Source organism: Hakea prostrata, chromosome 6 (assembly GCF_041222555.1).
Source record: "Hakea prostrata isolate BN-2017 chromosome 6, UWA_Hpros_2, whole genome shotgun sequence".
Lineage (NCBI taxonomy): Eukaryota > Viridiplantae > Streptophyta > Magnoliopsida > Proteales > Proteaceae > Hakea > Hakea prostrata.
In genome coordinates this window covers 34,477,376-34,491,309 of record NC_142605.1, presented here as the reverse complement: position 1 = coordinate 34,491,309, position 13,934 = coordinate 34,477,376, and the positions used below count along the sequence as shown (strand labels likewise).

The 13,934-nt window shown below is 37.2% G+C and overlaps 1 protein-coding gene and 1 non-coding gene across 4 annotated transcripts; one reads left to right on the top strand and one right to left on the bottom strand.

The window, feature by feature from the left end:
- Positions 1–5,318: 5,318 nt before the first annotated feature.
- Positions 5,319–12,216, bottom strand: LOC149013563 (NAD(P)-binding Rossmann-fold superfamily protein). Of its 3 annotated transcripts, none has more exons than XM_089159148.1 (6): positions 11,778–12,216; positions 11,419–11,578; positions 10,147–10,334; positions 7,798–7,921; positions 6,263–6,393; positions 5,319–5,497 (listed from the first exon to the last, which is right to left on the bottom strand). In XM_089159148.1, exons 1-6 carry the CDS (start codon positions 11,997–11,999, stop codon positions 5,369–5,371), a joined length of 954 nt encoding a protein of 317 aa, XP_089015274.1. In that variant the 5' UTR covers positions 12,000–12,216; the 3' UTR covers positions 5,319–5,368. The 3 variants fall into 3 exon arrangements, 2 of the variants coding, with proteins under 2 accessions (XP_089015274.1, XP_089015275.1); XM_089159149.1 differs by lacking the exon at positions 5,319–5,497 and adding an exon at positions 7,485–7,579 and having other exon boundaries at positions 6,271–6,393; XR_016174020.1 differs by lacking the exons at positions 5,319–5,497; positions 6,263–6,393 and having other exon boundaries at positions 7,862–7,921; positions 9,776–10,334.
- Positions 12,217–12,302: 86 nt separating this feature from the next.
- TRNAA-UGC (transfer RNA alanine (anticodon UGC)) lies at positions 12,303–12,375 on the top strand. Its single transcript has one exon. It is a non-coding gene; the product is annotated as a tRNA-Ala (tRNA).
- Positions 12,376–13,934: the final 1,559 nt, after the last annotated feature.

Genomic DNA, 13,934 nt, shown 5'->3' with positions numbered 1-13,934 from the left:
TTCAAGGTTTTCATAACCCAGTACTGTCTCATCCAGAACAATAATAGATCCAAATCGTCGCCACCGATTCTGATACCGATTCAAATTCTTGAACCCCACTCTTGCTTCCAAGTTTCAGGCTTCCAGCTGGTGCATTAAAGAACTATTATAGGGTAATGCTTCCAAATTGCATTGTTTGACCACTCAGGTTGAAGAAGTGTCAAAATATGTACAAAAAAGACATGCAGGTCCAAGTTATGTAACTCCAAAGTCCTGTTTATGATCAAACTTCACAAAAAGCTAAAAATTTGTCTTCACTCAAGAAAACTTTTCTAACAAGATAAACTGGAAAAGGTTAGGCCAGCTCAAGATGAAACCAAAGCCAAAATGAAGGAATGGCATTACGTGAGGGTAATCTGAGATTTGACTTTCTCTGCAAACGGCCTTTCAGGTTTATTAATTACAATACCAGATGAATCACAAACTTAATTTATTGAATCATTTGTTATTATTGTAGTCATTAACTTCACTTTCCTTGGCTGGAAACTCAATCCTTTCTTCCAGATTTATTACTTTAACGCTTCTTTAGGCTTCTTTGTCCACCAACCCTGTCTTTTTCATATAACTGTTCACTACATAATTGTCAATAATGGCGTGGAAGAAGCCATACCCAGAAACCAAACCTCTTTGAAAACTTGCCGGAGTTAATTTCCGGCGAGATCAGCTTCATTTGCAGCAATCTGAGTCTGAGAATGATGTAAAAAATTTCATTATTTGACAAGATAATACAATTACAGACTGATTTAAAGCTGTATACTACAAGAAAACTGATTCCCATTTGTAATTAAGCTGTGTTTCTATTATACATCGCTAATTCCAAAAGCTTTACAGCAAAAGAAAAAAGAAAGCTCCTTTTAAGTATCTATATAGACTACAAAAAGAATATGCATGTATACTTCTGTTGACCTCAAAGACCGATCTGATCTTCTTTCACATCAATTGTGAAGTGGGTTTGGTCCCCCGGGAACAACTCGAGCAGAAGCTTCATAAACTGGGTCTTCGTCGTTGCTGCCGTTGGGATCTGGAGTTGGAGGAGTTGCAGTGAAACGCCATGAGAATGGAGGCGATAGCTCTGTTGCAACCCTTTCTTCTCTTCCATTGATGTATCTGCAGCTTGAGAGCTGGCCAAAAGCCAGAATTACTATGAAAATCAGGAATGGAAGAAGAGAATTTCTAACTCTCATGGTTGAAAAGATGGTTTAAGCGACGATGGAAGGAACCGAAAAACGTAAGATAGAGAGATTTGAATGTAGTAGATGAGACGAAATCGAATTGATTTGAACACAAAGGAAGAGAGAGCAGGTTGGAGAAGTTATATTAATAAGGGGGTCGACACTGAGCAACCTGTGGTGAAGATGGAGCCAAAGTTCACAATTAATTATAACAAAATGACTGAAATATCCATGTGCATTCCTTGAATTCACGAGGTTCTCTTCGTCATCTTTTTTTATAGGACCAAATTACCCCCTATACCAAGTCAGCAAACCAAGTGGTTGGATTGGGTTAGACACGAAATGGCCTTTAGTTACGGATTAAACTAACCGGTTGACTAATCAAAAAATTTCAGATTCATGTCTTAAAAGAAACACGTGGGGGTTGTACGATGGTGATTCTCTTTCTTGTTTCTTGTTTCTTTTACATTATTTTTTGATTGGTTGCATGAATTCTGGATTCATGAATGCGAGATTTATATCCATTTGGTTATGAAAATCTCTAGATTCATGAAATCTAGATATTTGTCTTTTCACACTAAAAACGTGAATCTGTAGATTTATGGGTATATGTGAAATTCAGAGATTTCATCTCTACTATAAAAATATAAAATATTTGTGCATTCACAAAAATCACAGATGAATCCACTGATTTCATTCCACATACTTAGTTAACCAAACAGTTAATTTTATAGATTTTGACTCCATAGATTTAAAATATCTAGAGATTTAGATTTGAAATCTCTAGATATTTTAAATCTTCAAACTCATGTAATCAAAAGGCCCTAGAAGAATTGACACTTTGGCATAATTTTGAACCTATTTGAGAGACTCACAAAAAAATGGTTTCCTTAAAAGATACCAGGGCATTTTTGTTTTTTCGTATCATAACATAACCTCTAATTTTAAAACCCTAAAAACTCAAAATTTATTCTTTATTTCATTCGTTTTTTTGGTTATAGAAATTTTTTTCCTATGTAACATATATGATTTCAACACCTAGAAATATGAAAAAATAATATAAATATAGAGAAACAGACTTAATAACAGGAAATGGAATAAGAATGTTGCCCTACAACCCTTAGATTTGAGTTTTTGAAACTGTTACCCAAAACTAGTAAAGAATCAGAACCGGATCTATTTTTGAACCGATAAAAAACCATCTCGACCACCAAGATGGTTAATCCCCTTTGATACCCTTGATTAAGGAACCTGCTTCGGTATGAATGTAGAAAAGACCTAGGATTCAAATTGGTTCTTTGGGAGACAATGGACGGCTAATCAGGATGAAAGGTCAATTATAAGTATAATTAAGTTTAAGAAGCTAAGACCGTGTGAGTTGACCGTTAAACCTTACGATTATTCCATCCCCACCTGGTTCTATAGGGGTTTGGGTTTAAATAATAGTTGGTAGAGTCGCTTTTTATGGTACCTTCTTCACCGACAAGTGTTGAACTCTTTTTATTTGACACGTGGCATACGTATTTCTTCTGCCCTTGCATTCATTTTTGGAATCTTACCTGTTCTTTGTACAGTGACCATAATTGGCCGGCAAAGCATTTGCTCACATTGATTGGATCTCTAATGTCACATGGTCAACCCCTTAGCTTTCGGATTATGAGACATAAACCCAACTTATTCAAAGCTTGAAATGATATAACAAGTAGAGAAGTCAAGATCAGGGATTAATTAGTGAGCTAAACTACAGTGTTTGAATCGATAAGTCTTCAAGGAAAAATGAATTAAATAGGGAATGGCTTCAATTATTACTGTGGATCCTGAGAACAAAATTAGAGTTTGAAGGTCAATAATCAACAGCATCGTAGTGGGTGGGTTGCCATGATTATGACATTGTAAGGAATAAATCCAAGATTATGAAACTAACTTAACTGGTTTATTGAATGCTTTGCAGATGAGATGTCATTAACACGTAACCTTACTTTACTTTTTTTATGGGTCTTTTTTATAGGTTTCTTGACACTGTTGGGCTATAGAAGGAACCTATTAAGGAGTTGGGACCACTTTGGTACATAATAGTTCTCATAGCTGAAATAAATGGATAGGGGTGGACTCTTTGTGCATGGTTTGGTCACAATAGAAAAAGAATTCCATTCTAGTTGCTCATCTTCATGCTTCTTTTAGGTTCATTATAAAGATAGAGATTTTATCAAGATACTCATATGACGTTCTGAATTCAACTTCTTTAAGCAACTGATGGAATACAAAACATCAAATCTTCAGAAAAATTCTTTGGGTATTGGTTTGAATAGGTCAAAATTAACATGAGATTTTTTTTGGGGGGGTTAAAGAAAATTACAATGAACTTGATTTGATCAAAATGGAAGAAAATATATCAGAATTGAGCCAAAACATTTTTGATGATAGAATTAGTATGAATCTTAGTAGTCAAAAACTGATCAAAGACTTCAATATATAAGTAATAAAAGCAGAGTCTGTAATCTTTTTGAATCTTCATGATTTTCATATCAGAAAACTTGTCCTAGAGGATGACATATCTGTAGTCACAGGTCGGTTGTCTTCCACTAATGGAGGGGCCTTTGGGATTCTGTCGTTTGGTTAGAAGCGTTTGCTTTCTTACCTCAGAACTAGATGTCCTTTCCAAGGGAAGGCCTAGACATATTTGCTAATCAAATGTCATACACGGTGTATATCCAATTTAAGTGAAGGTTTTATTCTCTGATGAAGTCATCCATTTTTGCCACGTGGTAAGACTTTGGAATGACATAAGTTGGTTCATGTCACAACTTCCACCCATGGGGTCCCATGGTTGTTTGCAACTTTGGTTTTCTCTACTTTTTTTTAAGGTACGTCGCTTATACATTTTGCAACTAAATTATTGGATGAGATGGGCTTTAAGGTCTTTCATTACAGTGAACCACTCATCTTTGCTGTTCTGGAAACGGAAAACTGTGACAAATTTCAACTCTCACAAATCTATCGTTATCAATTTCATGAGTTTTACTTCAGTACTATGCAATTAATGCACAATACTGAGTTGTTTACGATCCGGGTTTAAAATGGTGAATGAGGGCCTTTCATTACAGTGAACCGCTCATCTTTGGTGTTGTGGAAATTGGTAAAGCCGTGACAAATTTCAACTGTCACAAATCCATCGTTATCAATTTCGACCATTTACAGCTCAATTCAGCGCAATTAATGTGCAGAAGCCAAACACCAATGTCATGCCTTAACGGCAGGCTTTGAAGCTACCCTTTAACGTCTAGGGTTAAATTGTGTAGATATGCGTAAAGTGATATGGCATCTTATGTAAAATGTAATAACATCAATGTCTTAGATCCAATCTTCATTTCACCATACTTTCCTCCCCCTTCCCCTCCTCTCATTTCCATCCCTTGAACCTCCTATGACGGTTAAACTGCATACCTTACTAGAATCATGGTCTGTGGATGTGCTTTCGGCACAAAAATAAAAGCCTTTCATATGTAAAGGCAGAAAACCTAAAAAAGACTTTGGGTTTGAACTTTCGTCCTTCTACACCTTTCCTTTCTCCCTTCATATCCCCTAGTGCTAGAGATTGACATGTTAATGTGGGATTCGCATCCTGCCAAGTAGCCAGACCATAACAAATACGAGATGTACCAGGCATGATACTAGTACAGATCAATACCCCAAGCCCTAAAACCGTGATTCTGCTTCATTTAAACCATAAATTGAAGAACAAGGCGGGCCCTGGTATGGCAATTCAACCTTGTTACCCGTATATAGTCATATTTAACCATAGTTGCCAATAATATATCCATTCAAAGATTCACCAGCTTCCCCATTCCCTCCTTCGAATCCCTAATTTCCAACACTGCAGCTGCAGCTGCAACCAGGAGGTCAAAGAATATATCAATCTTTATCACTACTGTACCACATTGATCCACAAATACACTGAACAGTGAGGCTTCGATATCAATTTGCACTAATATCGGCATGAATCAACCGATCAAATATCAATTCCACACCAGAAAACTTTCACTATAGGAAAAAATATAATAGGAAACATTACCCATACCCCCCCCCCCCCCCCCCAAAAAAAAAAAAAAAATTTGAAATAATAAGGAAGCATTTGAGAACATTTTCCCTCATCATTTTCAAAGAGTTCCAACATCTAGAGTCATTCTGACACCATCTTGGAATGGAACAGGGTTAATATTGAGTATCTGAACCAATCTGCTGATATCCATAGATATGTCAGCCGGCGAAGTAACACCGCGATCAACCTGCCCATTAAACCAGTCTTAAATTTAGTGGTGGAAACAAATAAAACCAAAATACACACTAGGATAGTTTCATTTCAGAAACAAGTTCTTATAGACACATAAATTTTATTAAATCCTTGGGCAAGATTTGGTGAGATTTCTATTTCAATTTCCGATTGATATATGTAGTAAACAAATAGATTCTTTTTGGAAGGGTCAATAGTTGAAATTGTTTTAGTTGTCGTACAGCATGGCAGCAGTGGCTGTGGTTGTCAGTGGTGGCATGAGACCATTAGGAGAAGAAGAAAGGAGTGAAACAAAATGATATAGAAGATCTGAAACAACTCCTCAGCTATTTCACTGAAAGGGTGCCACAATTGAACCAAACAAATCTTTACACTGAAATCAGCCTAGAAATTGAAACAGAAACATACCAAAACAGGCCACCTTAAAGTTTCAAATTAAATCTGTTTATCATTACCACTTCTGATGAGACTTGGGAACAAAAGCATATGGAGTATGGTTTTGGTGCATCATGCTTCTCTAACAGCCAGGATGGATTGATTATTGAATGTGAATTAAGGACCACTAGCAATGAAGATATGTCAGTCTATCCCATCGAATTGAAACATTCATACTGAAACTAAACATATCCTTCAAACTGAAGTAAATCCTAGAGAACAAATTCATAAAATCGAAGGATTACCCACTTAAATATAACGAGAAGAACCTGTTTCATACATCACAGAGGAAAACGAAAAAAGAGGGGGCAAGTGAGGGGCTTACTGTTGATGCAGAAACAGCACTGATTAATGAGGCATTGTATCCTTTGACATTTGCAACAACCTCAGCCATTTGCACACGGGATACCCTCTCCGGTCCGCCAACGTTGAAAACTAGCTGCATTTGCCTACCATCTGAAATGAGCACAATGGATGCCAAATGGTTACCCAAGAAACGAGAAACCAAAATGTTATATGGATGTGAAAATAATACTATAATAGCAGGGGGCAGAATCTGGAGATAATTTTTCCAAAGAGAATCAAATGCTTTTGAGTGCAAGGTTCACTATTAAGAAATTGCTTACAAGATGGACTCTGTTCTGATAAACCATTGCCTAACGTTCAGTGTCTCCTACCTCACATGCAATTCGAACAAGAAATCAGTTGATCACTTTCTCATTCGGTGGTTTAGATCCTGAAGATCTCCTGATTTTTCTTAACCAATATTCAGTTGTTGGGACCTTTATTGCCTTTTTTTGGGAAGTGGAAGTTTCTCTATTGTAAGTGCACTAATTAGTACATTTTAGAATGCCCAGTGCACGAGGCAGCTGCCATTGTGGGGTCTGGGGAGGATCATAATGTAGACAGCCTTCCCCTATTTCTGCACAGAGGCTGTTCCCAGAACCTGTGACCACTCCGTTGACATGGAGAAACCTAACCAATTCATTAAGGCTTGTCCTCTAGTATTTGGGACTTTATGAAGGAACAATCTGCTTCAAGACCAGTCCGGGCTTATCGAAGATCTGATTGATGGGATTGGACAACAGCCGATTTCTTCACGGAGGCTAATGTTTGGTACAATTGGAGTTCCACATATCCATCTTCTACACTTTCATTCCTTTTAGACCTTGGGATCCCATTCTATCACCTTAGGTCCTTATCAAGCTTAATTTATTCCAAGTTGGACAGCGGTGTGATTTCTACTTTTAACAGCCCTGATTATGTTGGTGCAACCTATCCACAGGGATACTTCTAGGACTGTTCCAGTTGCTGGAGTGGGAAATCCTTGAAACATCATTTACTTGGATGCAAGAGAAGGATGGAGAGTGAAGATACATCTTCTTAGGTAACCTGTACACATCTGCCTTTTATGTTCATTCACAGAAGCCAAGGATGATCATTGATGTAGACTGGGCCTAGGGCATTACAAACATGGTTAAAGCTAATCACGATGCTTTAAACATTGCTGATTAGAAGAGCCAAATGAAATAGGTGGAGTAACATACGGTTGACCATTAGCTAAAGAGGGTGTACCCACTGCATGAGGTTCCTGCAACAGTGGAGTCTGGGTGGATGATCATAAGGTAGGCAGCCTTAACCCCTACGTTAACAGAGAAGCTGTCAATCAATATCTAAGAGTATCAAAATGAAAATTTTTATGATGTAGCTCATAACAGCCAAAAAAACACATATAAGTTCAGTAACATTTGCATCACCTTTCATTCTTCAAAACCTTCCATATCAAAATAAGTAAATCATTATTACTATACCCTGCATAATACAAAGTCCCACTCAAAAAAGATACTGACAGATTCGTACCTGATATCCACCTCCTACTCAGAGCTAGGATGGTTGTCACAACATCCTCAACATAAACTGGACAGCGGAACTCATCATAAAAGAATTTTACTTTGTCTCCCTTAGAAAGGACACTGTCAATCCACTGTATCAAAAGGAATGAGTCATCAGTTCAACAAACAAAAACTTTTGGGGGTGAAAATGGAAACATATGTTCTCAAGAAACTTAATGAAACCATATCTATTTAACTTCAAATATAAGCTCTGTAGTGTTTGACAAATCTTCCTTTAACAATTTATGTGAACTATTGAAGATCACACATATTCAGCCCATACCTTTCAACAAGATATTTTTGTGGGTTTAACCCCATTATGCATCTTTTGCACTGCTGTTGCTGGTTATTATTCTTGGTCTGGACTACTCTTGGAACTGCTCCCCTCAATGAGGTTGTATAGCCATGTAGTATTATGTACCTTTTTTTTTAATCAATTTAGAAATATTTGACCACACAAAAATAAATATATTGAATCATTGATTAACAAAAAGATGATAATTTTGTTGCTCAGAGGTTGTCATCTTTGTAAAAGAAAAAAATTAATTAGAACCTAAGCAAGTGTAATACTCACCTTCTTGTGCAAAAAGGAACATAAAAACGTAAAGAAGTCAGTAGTCTGAAAATATGGTCCCCTACCCATAAATTCCAGACAATGTTTCAAAAACAGATCAGTTAAAGAGTATTTAAAAGAGAAAAAGAAAAGCACAGAACTCCCTAGAAACAAGAACAACTGCCCTGTAAGACTGATATAATATGGGGCAGAATGTTGGGCAGTTAAGTTTGGGAAGCTATGTGTAGAAGGATAAAGTAAGGAATGAGCATATCAGAGTGGACTTGAGAGCTGACCCTATCACTAACAAACTCCAAGAGAGTGGTGTAAGGTGGTATGGTCATGTTCAACAGAAGCTTGGGGACGCTCCAGTAAGGAGGAGTAATATGATCCCATTTGAAGGGTTAAAAGAGCAGGCTCAAAATGACCATAAGAGAAGTTGTGAGGAAAAACATGCACAGTCTAGGTTTAGTACCAAGTATGACCTTGGATAAAGCATATTGGAGGGCAAGGATCCATGTTGCAGTCTTGCAGATCCCATACAGCTGAGCCTGACTTGAAGAGGAATAGAGGATATGTCTTCCGTCTTTTCAATTGTTATTTTCCCTCCTTTTTGAGGGATTTTTTTTCCTCACCTCATTTTCCATCCTTCTTTTCACTTCCCCCACTTCATTTTGGTTGTGTCCATGTAGCCTACCTTAAATTGGGTAAGGATGAGTTGGTTGTTGTTTTAGTGAATATGAAGCTTTCCATTTTATTATATGACAAACATCATTCTCCATACCAAGTCTCTTATTTAAGAAAATTGTACCAGCATTTGTGAAACTAAATATTTTGCTTGACAGACTTACATAAGAGTGTCCCCCCCCCCCCCCCCCTCTCTTGTTTGTTAGCACGAGTTTTCAGGCCTTTAGCCTAACTATTCCGGAGGTCTGTACTAACCTCACAACCGCATGGACCAAGTCAATTAAATAGGGTTCAATGAGAACCATTTAACTTTCACCTAAAGCAATAAAGAGAACTAAACACATGTGAGTGGCCCCAAGGATACAAAGAGTCGACAACCTCAGGACCTCATGCTTTCTTACACAACCATCCCTTGCCAACTTGACTGTTTCCCTTGGGGTATTTACACAGAGTTTGTCATATCATCAAAAGTCAACCCATCTGCACTCTTACTATCCAAAGATAGAGATATAAATCTGGTAGGAAGTACCCAAAGTAGATTTATTCCTTCACAATGCATTGGAGAAACTAAACAATCTCAATAAATTCCTAAAAAATTTAGAGCTTTTCAAAATAAAGAGTCAGATGATCGTTCCATTATTCTTTTAAGTGAAAAATAGTCTCCACAGGTAGAGGTATATATGCACATATATAGCAAATTGAATACCTTGAGGCATGAAGATGTCAGTGGGCCAAAGATTTATAGAAACATTGGATAAGAGAACTCCACACTTTTAACAACATCAGCTTTTTTCCTAAGGGAATCAGTTTGACCAGGCTCCAAGATGGAATAGTCAATCAATTTCCTCTACCACACTTTTCAGTACTGGGATGCTCAGTTTGACTTGGTTTTCCTGGAGAAATCAAAATCCAGAGGGACAATCCTTTTTTTTTTTTTTTTTTTTTTTTTTTTTTTTTTTTGAGGGGGGGGGGGGAGTGTTTGTTTATTTGAAGGTATGCTACCAGTTTATACAAATCTCCAAGAACAACCACACAAACACAGGGATAAAGCAGAAAATACAAGGTGGCTGTAAGAACCTGAATTGGAAGAGATTTTGCGACAGGTGAAATTGTCTGAGGCCCATAGATGATACTACTCCTAAGAATCACGAAGTTTGAGCAATTGGCAGAAATGAACTGCTCGGCTGCCAGTTTTGATTTCCCATAGACATTTACTGGAACAGTTTCATCATCTTCCTTATAAAAGGATTTAAGCCCTTCATAAACTGACGGTGGAGTTACATTAGACTGGGAATCCATGCTGAAGTAACTACAGCAGAAAGAATTATAAATGAATGAAAGATTTAACTCTTCTAGATAGAAACACCAGAAAACAATCAGTAGTGTCAGATAACAAACAAGACTAAAATGACCACCATTACCTTCTCCTATTTGGTGTTGGGAATACGAATCCCATTTCCATATTTCAATAGTATAGGCCTACAACAATTTGTACCCCCCAAAATGACTTCTAACACTCCTTTTTGCTACCTTGAACTATGTTTGTCATGGTCTTCACCATAACATCTTCCAGGTTCAGACAACATCAACTTGCTCTCTTCCAGTTGGAAAATTTGCCAAGTACCAAGTGAGATCTAAGGCTCTTCAATTTATCCAAATCATCTCTACTCTCTAGAATGCAACATTCTCCATCATTACCGGGGGAAGCTGGATGTTTTAAATTCCAGGCGAAGATCACTCACTTCCCCCAATACAGTTTAGCAAAGGACGATATTTTCTTGGATCACTTTCTGGTTGCAGCAACTCAAAACATTTAGTTACAGCATATCTTGGACTCACCCATTTTAAAATGGTGATCAGATGAATTGATTGACAGAGGAGCCGAAACATGATTTGGGGAAAAAATCAAGTATGATCAGTGGGGCCTTTCATCAAGTTCTAGATTTGTCATATTTGCTCAGATATTTAGCAGAATAACATCAATACTGCAATTGTCAACAAATATGTCAGTTTAGTCATGTAATGCCAGTTGAGTAACTTGTATTGACTGCCTGAAGACCAGATAACATAGAATTATTTCTTCCGATGGGTAACAGAAATATGAATTAAGCAATTTTCTTTCCCTGCAACTACTTGCTATATATGAGGGTGATAAGCTGAAAAACATTGGGATGTCAAAGGGGCTCTTAAATCTTCATTATTTGGTCCTGTGCAATTATCCCTGTATTTATTTGAAGTCTGAGACTATGGCGCATTAAAAAATAAAAAATACTTCTCTTGTTAGCAAATCATCTTCGATTGTATCTTTTGAACACACTATATCCAAGATCAAGGTGGACAATGCTTTACCTTGATCAGTTGATAAATGGATCAAAAGGCTGCCACTGTCGCCAAAACTAGAAAGCCATTTTACAAGAGAAGAAGGTACATTGACAGCCATAGCAGCAGCAGGGTCCATCTCGCATATACGAGGTACTGAGAGAGCAGCACAATTGATCACCACATGAGGCTGGCAAATTAAAAATTTACTGAGTATTAGGCGCCAATTGAAACATCTAAGTTCATATCACTGACAAATATACGAGATAATCAAATCAAAACTAGAACAAAAGCAGAATCCGTGCTATGTCTATACTAATTAACTTTCCAGAACTTCGTTTGAAGGGAAAAAATGAATAACTGACGGTTAAGCCAACGGAGAAACATACTTGACCGAAGGTAGATGAGATGGAATCAAGCCCAAGGCCAGTCTGTATATCGACAGGGAAAGCGAGAGATGGAGAAATGGCATCGAGCAAAGACTGAGGAGGAGTAGAGCGATAGGTGAATGCGAGATCGTAAGGCCTTTTATCCATCTCTGAGAATGCCTTCAACACATGTTGGCCCAGGTAACCTGTCCCTCCTACCACTAACACTCTCTTCCGATCCATATCTTTCCCCTTCGCCTTCTTAATCCTTTTAATCTTCTTTGCGTAGACGCAGGAGTGCAATACACTAATATTAAGGCTCCTCCTTCCTTCTTCTGCTGCAATGACACCTGAACCGTTGATATTTGCGTTACCTACAGGAATAATCGGTTTCGAAACCTGTCGGGGACCGTCACTCTGCTTACAGAGCCTCGCAGATCTGAGGATATGGCGGGTAGGAGTGCATTCCAAGTTCGGTTCACGATAATAAATGTTACATTGGGTTTGAAGGTATTTTAATGTAAATGAAATTTTAAGAGTCATCTTGGGGATGTAGCTCAAATGGTAGAGCGCTCGCTTTGCATGCGAGAGGTACAGGGTTCGATCCCCTGCATCTCCATCGTTTTTGTACCTCTCCCCTACATGGCTGCGTGGTGATGTTCTTAAGTGCATCAAAATCTGAAATGCCCACTGATATTGGTCAAGTTATTAATCAAAATGGCAATAACAAAATCCCCATATCATCAAAAAATTAAAAATACAAACAAACCACTCTAAGAGATTGTGGGAGTCAAGATAAATACAAAATCCTACATATGAGAGATACCAATAGTTTTTTTTGGCCAAATTTAACTTTTTTACATTTTTTTATGAGGTTCATCCGGGCTAGCTTGCGCGCACCACGATTACATCCTCAAATTAATGTCGCCGAATGGGTGTGAATCCAATACCTCCCCGTGAAAAGTAGGGTTTTTAACCGCTTTACTAACCCATCATTGGCGAGAGATACCAATAATTGGCAAGGGAATGCAAGGGTGTCAAAAAATTAAAACTCTTAAAAAAAGAAAAACAAATCCAAAATGGAACCAACTTAATTTGATTTGGATTGTTTGGTTTCGATTCCAACTATATTATCGAGTTATGTATTCATTTCGGTTATGACACAAGCGATCTATTAGGGTTTGAACCATAAGTTGGATAGAAATAGAAATAAAAAATCAATACCCACAACCTCAAACCCTTAAGAAGCTCTGTTAAAATGAGTTAGTTATCTTCTTCTTTTTTTCCTTTTTCTTTTATTTTTATTTATTTATTTTTATTTATTTATTTTAGATAACGATGAGATAATAAAATATAGAATGAATTACCCTTCAGTCTTTTTGAATTTTACCCTTTCACGACCACAAAGAGCCTAAAAACCCTACTGTGACTGAATCGGAAAACATTTCTGCTATATTAAAAGGAAATTAATAGTTGACATGGAAGAAGGGGTTTTGATTATCATCATCCAATCAAGGATTGGGGGCTACAACCCGGCCCAAGGAGAGGGTTACCTTTCAGTCTTTTGAATTTTACCCTTCCGACCACAAGAGCCTAAAAACCCTACTGTGACTGAATCGGAAAACATTTCTGCTATATTAAAAGGAAATTAATAGTTGACATGGAAGAAGGGGTTTTGATTATCATCATCCAATCATAGTGATTGGGGGCCTACAACCCATAGGCCCAAAGGAGAGGGACCGATGTATCGTAGGAGTAGAGGTTTGAACCCATTACTTTCTTAAGCTTATTGATTTTTATATAAGAAGTTGTCACCGCAGTATTACAAGCACATTCAGGGGTTTTAGAAGTTAAAAATAGTACTTCATGTAATAGTGTAAAAAAAAATCAGATTACTGTGATTTGAACTGGTTTCACCTAAAGGTATTCAGTTATGACAATCTAAAGACCTATTGGTTTTGAACATAACTCGAGCTAAATGAGACATATAAAAACAACAAAGTATGAAACCTTGACTTAAGATTGTTTTCCTACATTTCTAACTTGCATCTTGTATAAAGTGGCCTTTATTCCTTAGATACTACATAATGTAATTTATCTGAAGGTTTTACTATTTCTTAATTAAATCTGTATTCTTTATATTAGTCTATTCTTAATTTAATTTTTGAAAATTTTAAG